Source organism: Scyliorhinus torazame, chromosome 31 (assembly GCF_047496885.1).
Source record: "Scyliorhinus torazame isolate Kashiwa2021f chromosome 31, sScyTor2.1, whole genome shotgun sequence".
Taxonomy (NCBI): Eukaryota; Metazoa; Chordata; class Chondrichthyes; order Carcharhiniformes; family Scyliorhinidae; genus Scyliorhinus; species Scyliorhinus torazame.
The window spans coordinates 12890634-12912219 of NC_092737.1; the positions used below are offsets into that span (position 1 = coordinate 12890634).

The following is a 21586-nucleotide window of genomic DNA, read 5'->3' on the forward strand; positions in this document are numbered from 1 at the left end:
AGGCATCTTGACAACCACGTGGATAGGACGGGAATAGAGGGATGCCGGTGGGCAGCACGTTAGCACAAGTGGATAGCACTGTGGCTTCACAGCGCCGGGGTCCCAGGTTCGATTCCCCGCTGGGTCACTCTGTGCGGGGTCTGCACGTTCTCCCCGTGTGTGCGTGGGTTTCCTCCGGGTGCTCCAGTTTCCTCCCGCAGTCCAAAGATGTGCAGGTTAGGTGGATTGGCCGTGATAAATTGCCCTTAGTGACCAAAATTGCCCTTCGCGTAGGTTGGAGTTACTGGAATATGGGGATAGAGTGAAGGTGTAGGGTTGGGTAGGGTGCTCTTTCCAAGAGCCAGTGCAGACCCGATGGGCCGAATGGCCTCCTTCTGCACTGAAAATTCTATGAAATCTATGAAATACCCCACACAACTACATTAATCTATGTATAACCCTTAATGAATTCCCCCTTAACTGGTCCAATTCAATAACAAGATCCATTGTGTACTGCAGAGAGTTGGACAGAGGCTGGGTCCTTAAGTACTTTCAAGGCTGAGATAGACATTTGTTCTTCAGCGAGGGAATGGAAGGTCAAGGGGCAAAGACGGGAAAGTGTTGAGGATGATCACGCCCAGGTCAACCGTGATCTCGTTGAAATGCAGAACAGCTTTGATGGGCTGAATGGTGTACTTCCAGAGATTTACCAGAATGGTCCCGGGGGTGAGGAATCTGACCCACGAGGGTTAGGCTGCTGAAGCTGGGGTTCTTGGGAGTAAGGGAGATTGGGGGGGGGGAGGGGAGGTGTGTACAAGGCCGTGACAGAATATGGTGGACAAACTGCTCGCCTCAGCTGACAACCATTGGCCACTCTCACTGCGGAGCAGTGGGAGGCGGCCGTTCCCCCCCCCCCCCCACAACCCCCGGCCCGTTCTGTCATCCACTGAGACCTGGCGGATCTGCACAACCCCCTCCATCTTCCCTTTCTCCTTTGGTTCTTTCGACAGGATGTGGGCGTCGCTGGGCCGGGGTCAGTGTTTATGACGCATCCCGAATTGCCCTCGAACTGCGCGGCTCGCTTGGCCATTCCAGAGGGGCGGCTGGGAACCGACCACATCGGATGCGGGGTCTGGAGTCACGTGGAGGCCCAGACCAGGTAGACACGGCGAATTTCCCTCCGTACAGGACATCAGTGAGCCCAGGTGGGTTTATAAACAATAAGAAGTCTTACAACACCAGGTTAAAGTTTCAAACACTAGCTTTTGGAGCGCTGCTCCTTCCTCAGGTGAATGAAGAGGTAGGTTCCAGAAACAGATATATAGACAAAGTCAAAGCTGCAGGACAATTAGCAGGTGATTAAATCTTTACAGATCCAGAGATGGGGTAGCCCCAGGTTAAAGAGGTGTGAATTGTACCAAGCCAGGACAGTTGGTAGGATTTCGCAGGCCAGATGGTGGGGGATGAATGTAATGCGACATGAATCCCAGGTCCCGGTTGAGGCCGCACTCATGTGTGCGGAACTTGGCTATAAGGTTCTGCTCGGCGATTCTGCGTTGTCGCGCGTCCTGAAGGCCGCCTTGGAGAACGCTTACCCGGAGATCAGAGGCTGAATGCCCTCGACTGCTGAAGTGTTCCCCGACTGGAAGGGAACATTCCTGCCTGGCGATTGTCGCCCAATGTCTGTTCATTCACCTGAGGAAGGAGCAGCGCTCCGAAAGCTAGCGTTTGACACAAACCTGTTGGACTTTAATCTGGTGTTGTAAGACTTCTTACTGTGTCCATCCCAGTCCAACGCCGGCATCGCCACATCATGGTTTATAAACAACAATCGATGATAGGTTTTTCCCCCTGGTCGAGGGGTCAATTACGAGGGGGCATAGGTTTAAGGTGCGAGGGGCAAGGTTTAGAGGAGATGTGCGAGGCAAGTTTTTTTACACAGAGGGTAGTGGGTGCCTGGAACTCGCTGCCGGAGGAGGTGGTGGAAGCAGGGACGATAGTGACATTTAAGGGGCATCTTGACAAATACATGAATAGGATTGGAATAGAGGGATACGGACCCAGGAAGTGTGGAAGATTGTAGTTTAGTCGGGCAGCATGGTCGGCACGGGCTTGGAGGGCCGAAGGGCCTGTTCCTGTGCTGTACTTTTCTTTGTTCTTTGATCGTCCTGGTCATCGTTACTGAGACTTTCTCTCAGTTCCGGACTTCATTTGTTGAATTTTTATTTTACCAGGTGCCGTGGTGGGATTCGAAACCAGGCGCGAAATTCTCCCCAAACGGCGCGATGTCCGCCGACTGGCGCCCAAAACGGCACCAATCAGACGGGCATCGCGCCACCCCAAAGGTGCGGAATGCTCCGCATCTTTGGGGGCCGAGCCCCAACATTGAGGGGCTAGGCCTGCGCCGGAGGGATTTCCGCCCCGCCAGCTGGCGGAAAAGGCCTTTGGTGCCCCGCCAGCTGGCGCGGAAATGGCATCTCCGGGCGGCGCATGCGCGGGAGCGTCAGCGGCCGCTGACAGTTTCCCGCGCATGCGCAGTGGGGAGAGTCTCTTCCGCCTCCGCCATGGTGGAGACCGTTGCGGAGGCGGAAGGGAAAGAGTGCTTCCACAGCACAGGCCCGTCCGCGGATCGGTGGGCCCAGATCGCGGGCCACGCCACCGTGGGGGCACCCCCCCGGGGTCAGATCGCCCCGCGCCCCCCCCAGGACCCCGGAGCCCGCCCACGCCACCTTGTCCCGCCGGTAAATAGGTACTCTAATTTACGCCAGCGGGACAGGCAATTTATCGGCGGGACTTCGGCCCATCCGGGCCTGAGAATCGAGCGGGGGGGGCCCGCCAACCGGCGCGGCCTGATTCCCGCCCCCCGCCGAATATCCGGTGGGGGATCGGAGAATGACGCCCCAGGTTCCTCCAGAGAACTAAATCCTCGGCCTCTGGAATGCCAGCCTGGTGACATTGTCACCAACGCACTCTCTCCCTGGCTCCGTACCCATGACTGGCAACCATCGATCCATCTGAGATTTGGTATGATCAATTGAGCGAATTGAGGGAAGGTGTCATTAAGGGAATATGTCAATGTGTTAGAAACCGTTCAGAGAGGGTTTGCACGACTAATACCAGGAGCGGGCGGGGTGTCTGATGAGGAAAGGTTGGAGAGGTTGGGTTTGTATCCGCTGGACTTTGAAGAGTGGGAGGCGACTCGATCGAAACCTTTAAGATCCTGAGGGGGTGTCGACATGGGGGATGTGGCGAGGATGTTTCCTCTTGTGGGAGAATCTAGAACAGGGGGGGGGGGGGGGGGGGGCACTGTTTAAAAATAAGGGCCATGATGTGGAGATGCCGGCGTTGGACTGGGGTGAGCACAGTACGAAGTCTTACAACACCAGGTTAAAGTCCAACAGGTTTGTTTCGATGTCACTAGCTTTCGGAGCGCCGCTCCTTCCTCAGGTGAATGAAGGAGCAGCGCTCCGAAAGCTAGTGACATCGAAACAAACCTGTTGGACTTTAACCTGGTGTTGTAAGACTTCGTACTGTAAAAATAAGGGGGTGGCCCCTTTAAGACGGAGATGAGGAGAAATATTTTCTCTCAGAGGGGGGCGGAGTCTCCGGAACTCTCTTCCTCGAAAGGCGGCGGAAGCAGGATCTCGGAATATTTTTTAAGGCCGAGTGGATAGATTCTCGATTAACGAGGGGGGTGAAAGGTTAACGGGGTGAAAGGTTAACGGGGGTGAAAGGTTATCGGGGGGGGGGTCGGCAGGAATGTGGGGTTGAGGTCCCAATCAGGTCAGCCCCGATCCTATTGAATGGGGGGGGAAGCAGGATCGTGGGGCCGAGTGGCCTAGTTACTAAAAGGGATCGGCAAAGTAAACGTAGACCATCCACCGTAGGCGGTAGATTTGGAACTGAGATGAGGAGGAACTACTTCTCGCTGAGGGTGGTGAATTTGGGGAACTCGCTGCCTTGTAGTCTGACGGGTTAAAGGGATATGGGGAACAGGCAGGGAGATGGATTTGAGACCAGGGAGAGATCAGCCAGGATCTGATTGAATGGCGGAGCAGAATCGAAGGGCTGGATTGCCGATTTCTGCTCCTGATTCCCAAGTTCCTGCTCACAATCCGCATGTTCGTGCGCACCTTCTGCATTTTGTGGACAAGGGTTTGGCAATATTACTCCTGTTTGCACGAAGGAATGCTCCCGGACATACCTCCAGGATGGACGAAACGGTAACTAATTTAAAGGGAGCCGGGGTATAGTCAGGTGGGTTCCGATTGCGTTGGGTAAAGTTCCGGCAATATGGCGGACAGGACATCGCAAGTGGCCCCGTCACATCAGAACGGTCGCGTCCCCTCAAGGACCTATCTTGCCAACGACGCCCACACACACACACACCCACACAGGGCAACAGGAAACCGCTTCCACCCTCCCCAAAAGCTTGGAAGGAAAAGAACAAATAAACCTACAGGAATCAGATCCTTCGCTGCAGTAACCCTCAGCAGACGCGGTTGCAAAGTGGACAGCCTGCGGAGAAAGAACGTGCATATTTTCACACAGAAATTGTCTGAAATATCTCCCAACTCTAACATTGCTCAATCGCTTTATTTCGCTTTGTCTGTTAGCCCTCAGTCGACCCGACCGGCACCTCGCTGGGATCGTTAATGAGGGTTCGGCCGACGTAGATTCGCATCCCACTGTTCCAGGTACGGGGGGGGGGGGGGGGGGGCGGGATACTCTCAGCCCGGGGCAGGACCGGAGAATCCCCGTGAACTGCTCCAGTGCCGTGCTGGCCCCCTGGTGGAGCCAGAATTGCCGATCCGGAGGCCCTGTTGACGGCGGCGGCAACATTTAGCCTCAGGATCAGAGAATCCCGCCCAGGGCGTGGGGCTGGTGTGCTGTCGAAGGTCTTGTGGTGCGGTGGGCAGCAAGAGTTGAAATCCCACCCCAGGTTATTAAGGGGCAGGGGGTAAGGGCGGATGGTGCTGTTCCATGTCTCTGCTGCCCATCTAGGTGGGAGAGGTCTCAGGTTTCAGAATTGGAACAGCTTGTTTCAAACCAGCCATCGCAGCCCCAATGGGCAGAATGGCCTCCGCTGTATTTCTAAAAACAAGCTTACCGTATTCCCATGAAATCCAACATAGCTGCGACTGTGCAGGTCTATTTCCGCTGCTGATTTCACACTCTGAAGGTACGTACACCTGGGAAGAGGGACAACGCGTGGCACAGGAGCATCAGACAGATTGTAACACTCAACAGTGAGACATGAACACACATACTTCACACGCAGAGCACGACCATAGAGCCACAGCAATCGCACCCCCCCCCCCCCCCCCCCCCGCGCGTTCAGGAACATTCACACTCACACTCCCGAGTCCAGGAATAATCCGAGCTGTTGCCCCAACGTTCAGTGAACCAGTTGTTACGAGGGAATATACACCATCTCCAGAGAGACTGCCGACGTACGCCGTTAAACGGGCTGCTGTTTCTCCCGGTGAAATGAAACATTCTGGAACTTTCCATCAGCCGATACATAAGAACATACGAAACTAGGAGCAGGAGTAGGCCATCTGGCCCCTCGAGCCTGCTCCGCCATTCAATGAGATCATGGCTGATCTTTGTGGACTCAGCTCCACTTTCCGGCCCGAACACCATTCCCCTTAATCCCTTTATTCTTCAAAAAACTTTCTATCTTTATCTTAAAAACATTTAATGAAGGAGCCTCAACTGCTTCACTGGGCAAGGAATTCCATAGATTCACAACCCTTTGGGTGAAGAAGTCCTCCTAAACTCAGTCCTAAATCTACTTCCCCTTATTTTGAGGCTATGCCCCCTAGTTCTGCTTTCACCCGCCAGTGGAAACAACCTGCCCGCATCTATCCTATCTATTCCCTTCATAATTTTATATGTTTCTATAAGATCCCCCCTCATCCTTCTAAATTGCAACGAGTACAGTCCCAGTCTACTCAACCTCTCCTCGTAATCCAACCCCTTCAGCTCTGGGGTTAACCTAGTGAATCTCCTCTGGGCACCCTCCAGCGTCAGTACGTCCTTTCTCAGGTAAGGAGACCAAAACTGAACACAATACTCCAGGTGTGGCCTCACTAACACCTTATACAATTGCAGCATAACCTCCCTAGTCTTAGACTCCATCCCTCTAGCAATGAAGGACAAAATTCCATTCGCCTTCTTAATCACCTGTTGCACCTGTAAACCAACTTTTTGCGACTCATGCACTAGCACACCCAGGTCTCTCTGCACGGCAGCATGTTTTAATATTTTATCATTTAAATAATAATCCCTTTTGCTGTTATTCCTACCAAAATGGATAACCTCACATTTGTCAACATTGTATTCCATCTGCCAGACCCTAGCCCATTCACTTAGCCTATCCAAATCCCTCTGCAGACTTCCAGTATCCTCTGCACTTTTTGCTTTACCACTCATCTTAGTGTCGTCTGCAACCTTGGACACATTGCCCTTGGTCCCCAACTCCAAAATGGAGTTGCGAGGGAAGAAAAAGTCGACTTACCCTGGAAACCATTTGGAATGTTCCTTCCATGGATCGTCATCTTCTTCCCAGTTTCCTAAGCTCCCATCGCAGGAAAAGCACTGGACTTTATCCTTGATCCCTGTTGGATGAGCAAGCTGGAGGTGAAGCACCTGGAATGCCATCCGACCAACACTCCACTCACTCTCAATACACCTGGTTTGAGATTGTCACCCTTTACTCCAGTCCCCCGACCCATTCACTTCCACAAACTTCCTGATCAAAAGGAAATCCCCCGAGTGCGATGATTTGTAGGGGAAGCACACCGGGGAGGGAGAGGAATAGAAGGATTGGTTGACGGGGTGAGATGGGGAAGGAGAGCTGAGTGGAGCCGGTACTCATAGTGTGGGCCCAATGGCCTGTTTTCGCTGCTGTAGACGCTGTGTGATTTTATACATTAATGAATTGGAAACAAGGAGAGGTTCGGGTGTGTTGGAGCGGCAAAGAGGGATTGACGACGGGACTGTACTCTCCAAGGAAACGCTGGGATCGAAGAGCAAACCTGGAGCGGAACGGACTGAGTTTCATCACGTTCATTCTGCGCCGATAGTCACATGGTAATGACGTCATTGACTCATCGGTACAATCTCGATCAATGTGTCTCCAACTGGGCGAAGCGTTCTCCCGTCGGTGGAGGGCTCTGGAAGCAGTCGGCTGAGGAACACCTGCTCCTCCCAAGCAACGGGCTGCCTCAGTCCTGGGCTTACAGAAACGGACTAATACGTGAAAGATTTGAGATTGAATCCCGCCGCGTTTGGAATTAGATTGCTCACACCAATAATGGCGACAATCGAATTGTTTTAAAAGCCCCCCCCCCCCACCCCGGCGCCGAAGGGGTCTGCCATTGGATTCAAGATGGCGGCTCTCCACCACCTTCTCAAGGGGCAATTAGTGATGGGCGATAAATGTTGGCATTGCAAGCGACGCCCATGCACTGAGAATTAACATAGGGCTTGGCCCTTTTCCCCAAATCCCAAGGGTTCTGATCTCTGAAGGCATTGCTCTCTGATCATTACCTGTGTAGAAGAATCCTGCCCCTACCAACAGATCGGGCTCCATCTTTACGTAGGAAGGCCAATCTTTAAAGGTCTCCAGTCTGGGCCGCTCCTCTCTCAGCTGCTCCCGTCGGTTCGGCGGAATATTCTCGGGAGGCAGGAGCCGCACGGCGTATTTGGGAATGTTGCCAACCTCCAAAGCTTTCACGAAGCCACAATCAGGCTCGAACAGTTGGTGCTCTGATCGGGGGGATTTGGTGACGCCCATGCTGTGGAAGACCCCCCCGCAGCAGAAGCACTGCACGCTGGCCTTCAGCCCGGTGAAGTAGAAGCCCTCGCTCGCCATCTCCTCGGGGCTCCAGCTCGCAAAGGGCTCGAGGCTCTCGAACGACTTCAGTCTCTTCAGCTCGCTCCGCATCCCGTGGTTGAAGCCCCTCTTCCTCTGCCGGGAAATGGCCTCGTTGCCCCTCTCGATGTCCTCCACAAACTTAGTCAAGTCGAAGTTGAGGAAAGGCATTAAGGCCTGAAGCTCAGCGCCATCCAACTGCTGATGGTGAATGCCAGAGTCGGAGCCCTGCGATTCACTCTCCGGCGGGGGCAGAGTGTCTTGCATCTCCATAGTCTAGACATCAAAGAGCAGACGCCAATGAATCAGTGTGCCATTTGAAAGAACAAAGAACAAAGCACAAAGAACAAAGAACAAAGAACAAAGAAGAAAGAACAAAGAAGAAAGAACAAAGAACACAGAACAAAGAACAAAGAACAAATAACACAGAACAAAGAACAAAGAACACAGAACACAGAACACAGAACAAAGAACAAAGAACAAAGAACACAGAACAAAGAAGAAAGAACAAAGAACACAGAACAAAGAACAAAGAACAAATAACACAGAACAAAGAACAAAGAACAAAGAACACAGAACACAGAACAAAGAACACAGAACAAAGAACACAGAACAAAGAACACAGAACACAGAACACAGAACATAGAACAAAGAACAAAGAACAAAGAACACAGGACACAGAACACAGAATAAAGAACAAAGAACACAGAACACAGGACACAGGACAAAGAACAAAGAACAAAGAACACAGAACAAAGAACACAGAACAAAGAACACAGAACACAGAACACAGAACATAGAACAAAGAACAAAGAACAAAGAACACAGGACACAGAACACAGAATAAAGAACAAAGAACACAGAACACAGGACACAGGACACAGAATAAAGAACAAAGAACAAAGAACAAAGAACAAAGAACACAGGACACAGAACACAGAACACAGAATAAAGAACAAAGAACACAGAACACAGGACACAGGACACAGAATAAAGAACAAAGAACACAGAACAAAGAACAAAGAACACAGAACAAAGAACACAGAACAAAGAACAAAGAACACAGAACACAGAACAAAGAACAAAGAACAAAGAACACAGAACACAGAACACAGAACACAGAACACAGAACACAGAACACAGAACACAGAACACAGAACACAGAACACAGAACACAGAACACAGAACACAGAATAAAGAATAAAGAATAAATAACACAGAACAAAGAACAAAGAATAAAGAACACAGAACACAGAACAATGCAACACATGACAGGCCCTTCGGCCCTCCAAGCCTGTACCGGTCATGGTACCAACCTTTGCCAAAATCCTCAGCACTTCCTTGTGCCGTATCCCTCTATACCCATCCTATCCATGTGTTTGTCACGATGCCTTTTGAACGCCATTAATGTATCTGCTTCCACAGCCTCCCCTGGCAACGCGTTCCAGGCACTCACCACCCTCTGCGTAAAACACCTGCCTCGCACATCTCCTTTAAACTTTGCCCCACGGACCTTGAACCTATGCCCCCTGGTGACTGACCCCTCCACCCTGGGAAAGAACCTGCCCATCCACTCTATCCATGCCCCTCATAATCTTGTAGACCTCTATCAGGTCACCCCTCAACCTCCGTCTTTCTAATGAAAACAGTCCGAGTCTATTCAGCCTCTCCACATAGCTAACACCCTCCAGACCAGGCAACATCCAGGTAGACCTCCTCTGCACCCTCTCCAAAGCCTCCACATCCTTCTGGTTGTATGGCGACCAGAATTGTGCTCAATATTCCAAGTGCGGCCTTACCAAGGTTCTATACAGCTGCAGCATGACTTGCCAGTTTCTATACTCGATGCCCCGTCCAATGAAGGCAAACATTCCATATGCTTTCTTAACTACCTTGTCCACTTGTGTTGCCACCTTCAAAGATCTGTGGACCTGCACGTCCAGATCTCTCTCACTTTCTATATTCCTCAGAATTTACGGTATATTTCCTGTCTATGTTAGACCTCCCAAAATGCATTACCTCACATTTGTCGGGATTAAACTGCATTTGCCATTTCTCTGCCCAGGTCTCCAACCTATCTATATCCTGCTGTATCCACACGAGGAGAGTTAGTAAAATGATATCGTTAATGAGGGGCTTCAATTACATGGACAGACTGGAGAGGCTGTTATTCTTGGAGCAGAGCAGGTTAAGAGGAGATTTAATCGAGGCGGCCAACATCATCTATCGTCGAATCCCTACAGTGCAGAAGGAGGCCATTCAGCCCATCGAGTCAACACCGACTCTCCGAAGGAGCACCCTACCCAAGGCCAAACCCCACACTATCCCTGCAGCTCCACCTAGGGGCAGGTTAGCACGGCCAACCCACCTAACCTGCACTTCTTGGGACTGTGCGGAGCACCCGGAGGAAACCCACGCACGCACAGGGGTGGAAACTCCACACGGTCAGTCACCCGAGGCGGGAATCGAACCCGGGTCTCTGCCGCTCGAGGTTACAACCAGATCGGCCATGATCGTATTGACTGGGGGAGGGAGCTCGAGGGGCCGAGTGGCCTCCTTCTCCTAGCCCGAGTGTTTCGACAGAGTAACTCAGGACTGTTTCCCCAGGGAGGTGGGTGGGCAAGCAGAGGGACAGAGATTGAAGAGAATCGGGGCGGGGGCTGAGGGAGAATCTGTTGTGGGCTGGAAGGCGCTGCTTGACAGGGCGGCGGGGGCAGATTCAACAGGAACTTTCAAAAGGGATGCATACTTGTAAAAGGGGTCAACGGGGGAAAGAACAGGCGGGGGGGGGGGGGAGGGGGGTGGGGAGTGGGAACTAGGAGGCCACCATTCCAAAGCGCGACTGGCTGAATGGCCTCCCTTTGCTATCCCACTCTCCAATTCAATAATAACCTTTGAGACACACAGACATTAAACGTCAATATTAAATGCGCCCCATTTAACTACAAGTCCTCTCAAGCTGACCTTATTCCGGTGCAAAGGAGATTGGATCCGAGGACGAACACCAGGCAGCCGCTCCTGCTCAAATCCTCATGTAGCTTGGCTCATTCGAGCGAAAGAGTTGATTTTCTACCGGGGAGGGCATCACAGACCGACGCTGACGATCCCCTAAATCTGGAAGACAAAATGTGCACTGCTCGTGACTGCTTGTTTTCCAGTGTGAAATAGGGAAGAGGGAAGTGCAAATCATCTCGTCTGATGCATTTCCTCTAACGCTGGGGCCTGTACAGCTTCCCATGTGTAAACTAAGGCGTGACAGCAGCCCGCACAGCTCGCTTACCTTTTTTTCTCGCAAGCCTCCCCGTTTACAATGACACGCCCTACAATGATGCAGCCTGAGTATCATCTATAACGGTACTGACAGGAGCAGAAGGAGGCCATTCAGCCCCGCGACACTGTTTCATAGAATCCTTACAGTGCAGAAGGAGGCCATTCGGCCCATCGGTTCTGCACCGAGCCTCGGAAAGGACACCCCACCTCGGCACATGTCCCGCACACCATCCCAACTACTCCACCAAACTTGCACACCTTTGGACGCCAAGGGGTAAATTTAGCGCGGCCAATCCGCCCTAACCTGCGCATCTTTGGACCGCGGGAGGAAACCGGAGCCCCCCCCCCCCCCGGGAAGGAACCCACGCAGACACGGTGGGGAGAAGGTGCAGACTCCGCACAGGCAGTCGCCCGAGGCCGGAATCGAACCCGGGTCCCTGGCGCTGCGAAGGCAGCAGTGCTGACCCCTCTCTTCTGGTGTTGGTCGTCCGGCTCAGAATCACAGTGAAAGCCGACAAATTCCGTGGTAACCCGGGACAACACGTTCAATCAGAAAACCTGCGGTGTATCGCGACACATTGTCCCGTCGAGTATCGTTGCCTTATTGTTTTTGCTAGCGGGGCAGAAGGAGCTGGTATTTGAACATCGCCTTTAGCTCAGTGCGTGGGTGACTCTTACAATCCCTCTGAACTGGGCATTCCGTTCAAGGACAGTTTTCCAACTCTCATCCCACATCGATTGATGCACTCAGGCGGACCTTGGTCTGATTCCGTCGCGCGTTATTCCTGGAAGGGGTCCGCGTGTCCGTCGCCTGGGGCTTATAGCGTGAGGGGGCGGCACTCCGCATCATTGGTGTCCGATCTGTCCCGCTCTTACCGGCAGCCAATGGCGCGGTTCGAAGGATTTTGCAGGCTGCCACACTCAAGCTGTTCGACCGCGTTGTCGACGCACATTCCTCGGCCGCCAGATCTTGGGGTGGGCCTCGGACCCGGAGCTTCCGACTGAGAGGCAGGGTGGGGAGGGGGTGGGGTGCTGCCCACTGTGTCGCAAGACCTCTGTCCAAGGGCAATTAGGGACGGTCAATAAATGCCGGCCCAGCCAGCAATACCCACGTCCCAAGATAGAGTCAAAGGAGTTTTAGCGAGCTGCGGTAGCGGGGACATCAGATGGGACCATCAGATGTTTGGTGAAAGATGTACATTTTAAGAGTATCTCAGACGAGAGGCAGATAGAGAGGTGGAGAGTTTAAGGGGGGGGGGCGGGGGGAGCGCTGGAGTTTAGGGCGCACGGTGACCAGGTGACCGGATCGGTAATCAGGGGGGACTCCAGGCTAAGCCTGGACTTGAAAACCAGTCTCAGTAATGGCGACTGCGAGGACCATCGTCGGTCGTTGTAAAATAACCACCGGGTTCCCCAATGCCGCCCTGGGGGAGGAAACCTGCTGTCTTCACCCGGCCTGGCCTGCACGTGACTCCAGGCCCAGAGGCCGACTCTTACCATGTCGCAAGAGGCCCGAATGTGGGCCCCAATCTCAGAAGTAGCGTGGAACGCAGGCGTGGCTCGGGAGGGAATATATCAACAAAAGCAAAAACCTGCGGATGCTGGGAATCCATCCAGGGAATCCCTACAATGCAGAAGGAGGCCATTCGGCCCGTCGCGTGTGCACCCTACCTAGACCCCCCTTCCCCACCCTATACCCCTAGCCCCACCTTACCTGCATGTCTTTGGACACTAAGGGGCAATTTTAGCACGGCCACTCCACCTAAGCTTGGGGCTGCAATCAGAAAGGGAAATTGCTGGTGGAAAGTGAAACCGATCGAATGCTTCAGGGTTTCATGTCCATTCATCAGATCCGGAATAAACCACACACTTGCCTTGTCCGGCCCTGTCAGCGGGGTCTGTCTGAGGAGGGAGTCCGGCCTCAGGGCGGGACCCTCTTCCTCTTCCCCCACACGGGCCTGTCGGACTGGTTAACGGGCGGGACGCTCCCCGGGAGCCGCAGCTCTGCTCCCCTCAGCGCTGTTTGGCCGAGACCAGTCCCTCCCTCTCGACAACAGTGCACAGAGAGTCAAAGTGTAACCTGAGATCATCCCATCGGCTGCACACTGTCCTGTTTCGCAAGCAGGAAACGAGCTGCTGCAAGCACGGAATGGAATTAACCCCTTCACCAACCCACGCTGGTGGGGTTAGTCTCAGGCCGTGGAGTTAAGAATTGATGCCCTTTTTTCTCCGCCTCTTGCGGCTGTTGTTCGCCGAGCCGCTGCTTTCAGTGAATCGCGCGATAATCTCAACGGCAAACAGTCAGAATGTGCAGCTGGGAACCTTTCCGCATAGCCTGGGCCGTACAGGCGAGGGAGGGAGAGACACGCGGCGTTTGGGGGGTGGGGGGGGGGGGGTGCAGGTGTGTCAGCTTTCATTGGTAGAGGGATTGAGTTTCGGAGCCATGAGGTCATGTTGCAGCTGTACAAAACTCTGGTGCGGCCGCATTTGGAGTATTGCGTGCAATTCTGGTCGCCGCATTATAGGAAGGATGTGGAAGTATTGGAAAGGGTGCAGAGGAGATTTACCAGAATGTTGCCTGGTATGGAGGGAAGATCTTATGAGGAAAGGCTGAGGGACTTGAGGCTGTTTTCGTTGGAGAGAAGAAGGTTAAGAGGTGACTTAATTGAGGCATACAAGATGATCAGAGGATTGGATAGGGTGGACAGTGAGAGCCTTTTTCCTCGGATGGTGACGTCTAGCACGAGGGGACATAGCTTTAAATTGAGGGGAGATAGATATAGGACAGATGTCAGAGGTAGGTTCTTTACTCAGAGAGTAGTAAGGGCGTGGAATGCCCTGCCTGCAAAAGTAGTGGACTCGCCAACATTAAGGGCATTCAAATGGTCATTGGATAGACATATGGACGATAAGGGAATAGTGGAGATGGGCTTTAGAGTGGTTTCACAGGCCGGCGCAACATCGAGGGCCGAAGGGCCTGTACTGCGCTGTAATGTTCTATTGTTCTAGTGACACAATGGGAAATCCCGTGGCGGGGCCTTCACGGATAACGTCAGCCGCTACGGGGATTGAACCCGCTGCCCGTGTCCTCGCTCCCCGTCACGGACCAGCTGACAAGTCAACTGGGCTAAACCGGTTTAGTAAAGCAACAGGGAGATGGGGAGCTGGAGCTATCCGTTGGAAAGATGATTGTTTGCACGTGAAAGGCAGCATTGACCTCACATGGAGTTCAAACCCAAAACCCAGTCAGTGAGAGTTTTAGGTTCCAACCAATTGAGTGAAGCAGACATACAAGTTAGCGAGGAAGGACCTAGAGAGAGAGCTAAGAAGAGCCAGGAGTGGACATGAGAAGCCTTTGGCAGGTAGGATCAAGGATAACCCTAAAGCGTTCTATCAATATGTCAGGAATAAAAGAATGACTAGGGTAAGTGTAGGGCCAGTCAAGGACAGTAGTGGGAAGTTGTGCGTGGAGTCCGAGGAGATAGGAGAGGTGCTAAATGAATATTTTTCGTCAGTATTCACACAGGAAAAAAGACAATGTTGTCGAGGAGAAGACTGAGATTCAGGCTACTAGACTAGAAGGGCTTGAGGTTCATAAGGAGGAGGTGTTAGCAATTCTGGAAAGGGTGAAAATAGATAAGTCCCCTGGGCCGGATGGGATTTATCCTAGGATTCTCTGGGAAGCTAGGGAGGAGATTGCTGAGCCTTTGGCTTTGATCTTTAAGTCATCATTGTCGACACGAATAGTGCCAGAAGACTGGAGGATTGTAAATGTTGTCCCCTTGTTCAAGAAGGGGAGTAGAGACAACCCCGGTAACTATAGACCAGTGAGCCTTACTTCTGTTGTGGGCAAAATCTTGGAAAGGTTTATAAGAGATAGGATGTATAATCACCTGGAAAGGAATAATTTGATTAGGGATAGTCAACACGGATTTGTGAAGGGTAGGTCGTGCCTCACAAACCTTATTGAGTTCTTTGAGAAGGTGACCAAACAGCTGGATGAGGGTAAAGCAGTTGATGTGGTGTATATGGATTTCAGTAAAGCGTCTGATAAGGTTCCCCACGGTAGGCTACTGCAGAAAATACAGAGGCATGGGATTCAGGGTGATTTAGCAGTTTGGATCAGATATTGGCTAGCTGGAAGAAGACAAAGGGTGGTGGTTGATGGGAAATGTTCAGACTGGAGTCCAGTTACTAGTGGTGTACCACGAGGATCTGTTTTGGGGTCACTGCTGTTTGTCATTTTTATAAATGACCTGGAGGAGGGCGTAGAAGGATGGGTGAGTAAATATGCAGATGACACTAAAGTCGGTGGAGTTATGGACAGTGCGGACGGATGTAACAAGTTACAGAGGGACATAGATAAGCTGCAGCGCTGGGCTGAGAGGTGGCAAATGGAGTTTAATGCAGAAAGGTGTGAGGTGATTCATTTTGGAACGAATAACAGGAATACAGAGTACTGGGCTAATGGTAAGATTCCTGGCAGTGTGGATGAGCAGAGAGATCTCGGTGTCCATGTACATAGATCCCTGAAAGTTGCCACCCAGGTTGAGAGTGTTGTTAAGAAGGCGTACGGTGTGTTAGCTTTTATTGGTAGAAGGATTGAGTTTCGGAGCCATGAGGTCATGTTGCAGCTGTACAAAACTCTGGTGCGGCTGCATTTGGAATATTGCGTGCAATTCTGGTCGCCGCATTATAGGAAGGATGTGGAAGCATTGGAAAGGGTGCAGAGGAGATTTACCAGACTGTTGCCTGGTATGGAGGGAAGATCTTTTGAGGAAAGGCTGAGGGACTTGAGGCTGTTTTCGTTGGAGAGAAGAAGGTTAAGAGGTGACTTAATTGAGGCATACAAGATGATCAGAGGATTGGGTAGGGTGGACGGTGAGAGCCTTTTTCCTCAGATGGTGATGTCTAGCACGAGGGGCATAGCTTTAAATTGAGGGGAGATAGATATAGGACAGATGTCAGAGGTAGGTTCTTTACTCAGAGAGTAGTAAGGCTGTGGAATGCCCTGCCTGCAAAAGTAGTGGACTCGCCAACACTAAGGGCATTCAAATGGTCATTGGATAGACATATGGACGATAATGGAATAGTGTAGATGGGTTCACAGGTCGGCGCAACATCGAGGGCTGAAGGGCCTGTACTGCACTGAAATGTTTTACGTTCTATGAAGTACCAGTTTCCCTCGATCGTTTATTACAATGAGGTCTTTTGTCCTGTCTGTCCGCAGAGATATATCTGCAAATGCGGGTGAGAGCCAATTGGGCAATAGCAGCAAGTGAGTCTCACAGCATAGGGGCAAAAAAGCACTCGAATGGCCAACAGGAAAATAAAAAGATTGATTGATTGATATTTATTGTCACATGTACCGAAGTACAGTGAAAAGTATTTTTCTGCGGCCAAGGGAACGTGCACAGTACGTACATAGTAGACAAAAGAATAATCGACAGTACATTGACAGTGGTGCATCAACAAACAGTGATTGGTTACAGTGCGGAACAAGGGGCCAAACAAAGCAAATACATGAGCAAGAGCAGCATAGGGCGTTGTGAATAGTGTTCTTACAGGGAACAGATCAGTCCGAGGGGGAGTCGTTGAGGAGTCTGGTAGATGTGGGGAAGAAACTGTTCCTATGTCTGGATGTGCGAGTCTTCAGACTTCTGTACCTTCTGCCTGATGGAAGGGTCTGGAAGAAGGCAATGCCTGGGTGGGAGGAGTCTCTGACAATGCTGTCTGCCTTCCTGAGGCAGCGGGAGGTGTAGACAGAATCAATGTGGGGGTGGCAAGCTTGTGTGATGCGTCGGGCTGTGTTCACCACAGTCTGCAGTTTCTTGCGACCTTGGGATGAGCAGTTGCCATACCAGGCTGTGATGCAGCCGGATAGGATGCTCTCTATCGCACATCTGTAGACGTTTGTGAGAGTCGATGCAGACATGCCGAATTTCTTTAGCTTCCGCAGGAAGCAGAGACATTGTTGGGCTTTCTTGACTGTTGCATCAACGTGAGCGACCCAGGACAGACTGTTGGTGATGGTGACCCCTGGGAACTCAAAGCTATCGACCATCTCCACTTCGGAGCCATTGATGTAGACGGGAGTGTGGGCCGTGCTACGCTTCCTGAAGTTGACGATCAGTTCCTTGGTCTTTCCAGCATTTAGAGAGAGGTTGTTCCTCTCTGTGGCCTCACCATCTCCTTATTTGGAAAGGTGAGCCCTCAGGCTAATCTGGAAGGTGGCTCAAGCGTATGAAGCAGGGTAACTGAGGCAGGTCTGATGCTGGTGTAGGCCGGGACAGTTGGAGACTCCATACTTTCCGACACCGGAAGGCTTCACCATCATCCAACAGGTTCCGTTGGAGGAGCGCATACGAGGGCCAAAGGGACCCAAAACCATTTCCTCCATTTTTGTCAGCAGCAAACAAGGCAAGAGGAAATGGCGGGTCGCGCAGGTCGGCTGGCTTGGGTTGCAAAGGTCGGCCGGCGTGGGCCGCGAAGGTCGGCCGGCGTGGGTCGCGAAGGTTGGCTGGCTTGGGTTGCAAAGGTCGGCCGGCGTGGGTCGCGAAGGTTGGCTGGCGTGGGTCACGAAGGTTGGCTGGCGTGGGTCACGAAAGTTGGTCAGTTGGTAAAAATGGGTCCCCGGGAAAAAAGTTTGTGAAACACTGTTCGATACTCCAGGAAATGCAAGGCTGGGCGGCAATTGGAGCGAGGTTTGGAAAGTTGTCTGAGGAGCGATGGGGGTAATTTCTGCTGATGGGGCAGGGTAGAACAAGGGGCATTTTCTTAAATTCAGAGGGAAGTAAGGATACATTTACACTTAAACCTGCGACCACTTCCTCCAACAGCATCACTCATTGAATTGATGGGACTGCGGGGCGCTCTGAATTTTCACTCTCCCCAGAGCAACTTGCAAGGGAAGGAGTTGGTCAGAGTCAATAGTGGGGAGTAGCGGAGGCAGGTTCCCAGGCGGGGAGAAAAAAACAGTTGGGTACTGATCCGAACTGAAGTCCTATTCTAAGGTATATTGCGTGAGGGCCAGAGAGAATCCAGGCCGTGTTTGTGCAGTCAAACAGAAAGTAACGTTATCAGGTGGAGCGGAACCTACACCACATCCACCCCCGTTCTCAGAAGTGGTTTGTGGCCAGCGAACTCTAGCTGCCGTCTCATTGCACACTTCGTATTTCAGGAATCTGGATGGGCGATGTGGTTGTCATGACAGCAAAACAGTCGTCGAGCATCGAAGGGGTGGCTCGAGTGGGAAATGGAGCATTTTTACTTAATGTTCCCACCCAGGATCGAACTGGGGACCTTTCGTGGTGAGGCGAACGTGATAGCCACTACACTATGGAAACTCCTGTGACTGCGACCCATCTCTTACAGCTCCTTGTCTGTATAAACCCCAGCTCGGAATTATTCCGCCAACATTTCACTGAACCTGCCCCACATTCCCGCTCTTAATCGGGGGAATCCAGGTACGACCTCCGCAAAGCCATCCGAGATGCCAAGAGGGAATATAAAACCAAGCTAGAGTCACAGACAGACTCTCGGCGGTTGTGGCAAGGCCTAAACAACATAACGGGCTACAAAGCGAAGTCGAACAGTATCTCTGGCAGCAGCGCACCCCTCCCCGATGAACTCAATGCATCCTATGCTCGGTTCGAGCAGGAAACAGCTGTCGAGTGCCCCAGCAGCCCACAACACACCCATACCCACCATCACAGCTTCCGAAGACAGATCAGCCTTCCTGAAAGTGAACTCTCGGAAGGCGACGGGCCCGGACGGGATCCCTGGTCGTGCACTCAGAGCCTGCGTGGACCAGCTGGTAGAGGTATTCGCGGACATCTTTAACCTGTCCCTTGTCCACTCTGAGGTCCCCACCTGCTTCAAGAAGACCACCATCATACCGGTACCAAAGAAGAACCAGGCAACGTGCCTCAATGACTATGGTCCAGTGGCCCTGACTTCAATCGTAATGAAGTGCTTCGAGAGGTTGATCATGAAGCGCATCACCTCCATACTCCCAGAACGCCTTGATCCACTGCAATTCGCATACCGCTGCAACCGGTCCACAGCAGACGGCATTTCCCTGGTCTTACACTCATCCCAAGAGCATCTCGACAACAAGGACTCCTACATCGGACTCGACTACAGCTCCGCCTTCAACACCATAGAACATAGAACATAGAACATAGAACAATACAGCGCAGTACAGGCCCTTCGGCCCACGATGTTGCACCGAAACAAAAGCCATCTAACCTACACTATACCATTATCATCCATATGTTTATCCAATAAACTTTTAAATGCCCTCAATGTTGGCGAGTTCACTACTGTAGCAGGTAGGGCATTCCACGGCCTCACTACTCTTTGCGTAAAGAACCTACCTCTGACCTCTGTCCTATATCTATTACCCCTCAGTTTAAAGTTAGCTCCCCTCGTGCCAGCCATTTCCATTCGCGGGAGAAGGCTCTCACTGTCCACCCTATCCAACCCCCTAATCATTTTGTATGCCTCTATTAAGTCTCCTCTTAACCTTCTTCTCTCCAATGAAAACAACCTCAAGTCCATCAGCCTTTCCTCGTAAGATTTTCCCTCCATACCAGGCAACATCCTGGTAAATCTCCTCTGCACCCGCTCCAAAGCCTCCACGTCCTTCCTATAATGCGGTGACCAGAACTGTACGCAATACTCCAAATGCGGCCGTACCAGAGTACTATACAGCTGCAACATGACCTCCTGACTCCGGAACTCAATCCCTCTACCAATAAAGGCCAACAGTCCATAGGCCTTCTTCACAACCCTAGCAACCTGGGTGGCAACTTTCAGGGATCTATGTACATGGACACCTAGATCCCTCTGCTCATCCACACTTTCAAGAACTTTTCCATTAGCCAAATATTCCACATTCCTGTTATTCCTTCCAAAGTGAATCACCTCACACTTCTCTACATTAAACTCCATTTGCCACCTCTCAGCCCAGCTCTGCAGCTTATCTATATCCCTCTGTAACCTGCTACTTCCTTCCACACTATCGACAACACCACTGACTTTAGTATCGTCTGCAAATTTACTCACCCACCCTTCTGCGCCTTCCTCTAGGTCATTGATAAAAATGACAAACTGCAACGGCCCCAGAACAGATCCTTGTGGTACTCCACTTGTGACTGAACTCCATTCTGAACATTTCCCATCAACCACCACCCTCTGTCTTCTTTCAGCTAGCCAATTTCTGATCCACATCTCTAAATCACCCTCAATCCCCAGCCTCCGTATTTTCTGCAATAGCCTACCGTGGGGAACCTTATCAAACGCTTTGCTGAAATCCATATACACCACATCAACTGCTCTACCCTCGTCTACCTGTTCAGTCACCTTCTCAAAGAACTCGATAAGGTTTGTGAGGCATGACCTACCCTTCACAAAGCCATGCTGACTATCCCTGATCATATTATTCCTATCTAGATGATTATAAATCTTGGCTCTTATAATCCCCTCCAAGACTTTACCCACTACAGACGTGAGGCTCACCGGTCTATAGTTGCCGGGGTTGTCTCTGCTCCCCTTTTTGAACAAAGGGACCACATTTGCTATCCTCCAGTCCTCTGGCATTATTCCTGTAGCCAATGATGACATAAAAATCAAAGCCAATGGTCCAGCTCTTCCCTGGCCTCCCAGAGAATCCTAGGATAAATCCCATCAGGTCCCGGGGACTTATCTATTTTCAGCCTGTCCAGAATTGCCAACACCTCTTCCCTACGTACCTCAATGCCATCTAATCTATTTACCTGGAGCTCCACAACATTATCTTTTTCCTGAGTGAATACTGACGAAAAATATTCATTTAGTATCTCGCCTATCCCTTCAGACTCTACACACAACTTCCCATCCCTGTCCTTGACTGGTCCTACTCTTTCCCTAGTCATTCGCTTATTCCTGACATACCTATAGAAAGCTTTTGGGTTTTCCTTGATCCTTCCTGCCAAATACTTCTCATGTCCCCTCCTTGCTCGTCTTAGCTCTCTCTTTAGATCCTTCCTCGCTACCTTGTAACTATCCATCGCCCCAACTGAAACTTCACACCTCATCTTCACATAGGCCTCCTTCTTCCTCTTAACAAGAGATTCCACTTCTTTGGTAAACCACGGTTCCCTCGCTCGGCACCTTCCTCCCTGCCTGACCGGTACATACTAATCAAGAACACGCAGTAGCTGATCCTTGAACAAGCTCCATTTATCCAGTGTGTCCAACACTTGCAGCCTACTTCTCCACCTTATCCCCCCCAAGTCACGTCTAATGGCATCATAATTTCCCTTCTATAACTCTTGCCCTGCGGTGTATACTTATCCCTTTCCATCCTTAACGTAAACGTCACCGAATTGTGGTCACTGTCCCCAAAGTGCTCACCTACCTCCAAATCCAACACCTGGCCTGGTTAATTACCCAAAACCAAATCCAATGTGG

General features: G+C 51.4%; 1 protein-coding gene across 1 annotated transcript in view; it reads right to left on the minus strand.

The window, feature by feature from the left end:
- The window catches only part of LOC140404692 (baculoviral IAP repeat-containing protein 1-like), a 34501-nt gene extending 21315 nt beyond the window's left edge, over positions 1–13186 (minus strand). The window contains 6 exon segments of the mRNA XM_072493355.1: positions 4440–4497; positions 5090–5171; positions 6503–6602; positions 7537–8137; positions 10826–10975; positions 12846–13186. Of these exon segments, the coding sequence (XP_072349456.1) occupies positions 4440–4497; positions 5090–5171; positions 6503–6602; positions 7537–8134 (838 nt within the window). The 5' untranslated portion in view covers positions 8135–8137; positions 10826–10975; positions 12846–13186.
- Between the last annotated feature and the right edge of the window lie 8400 nt (positions 13187–21586).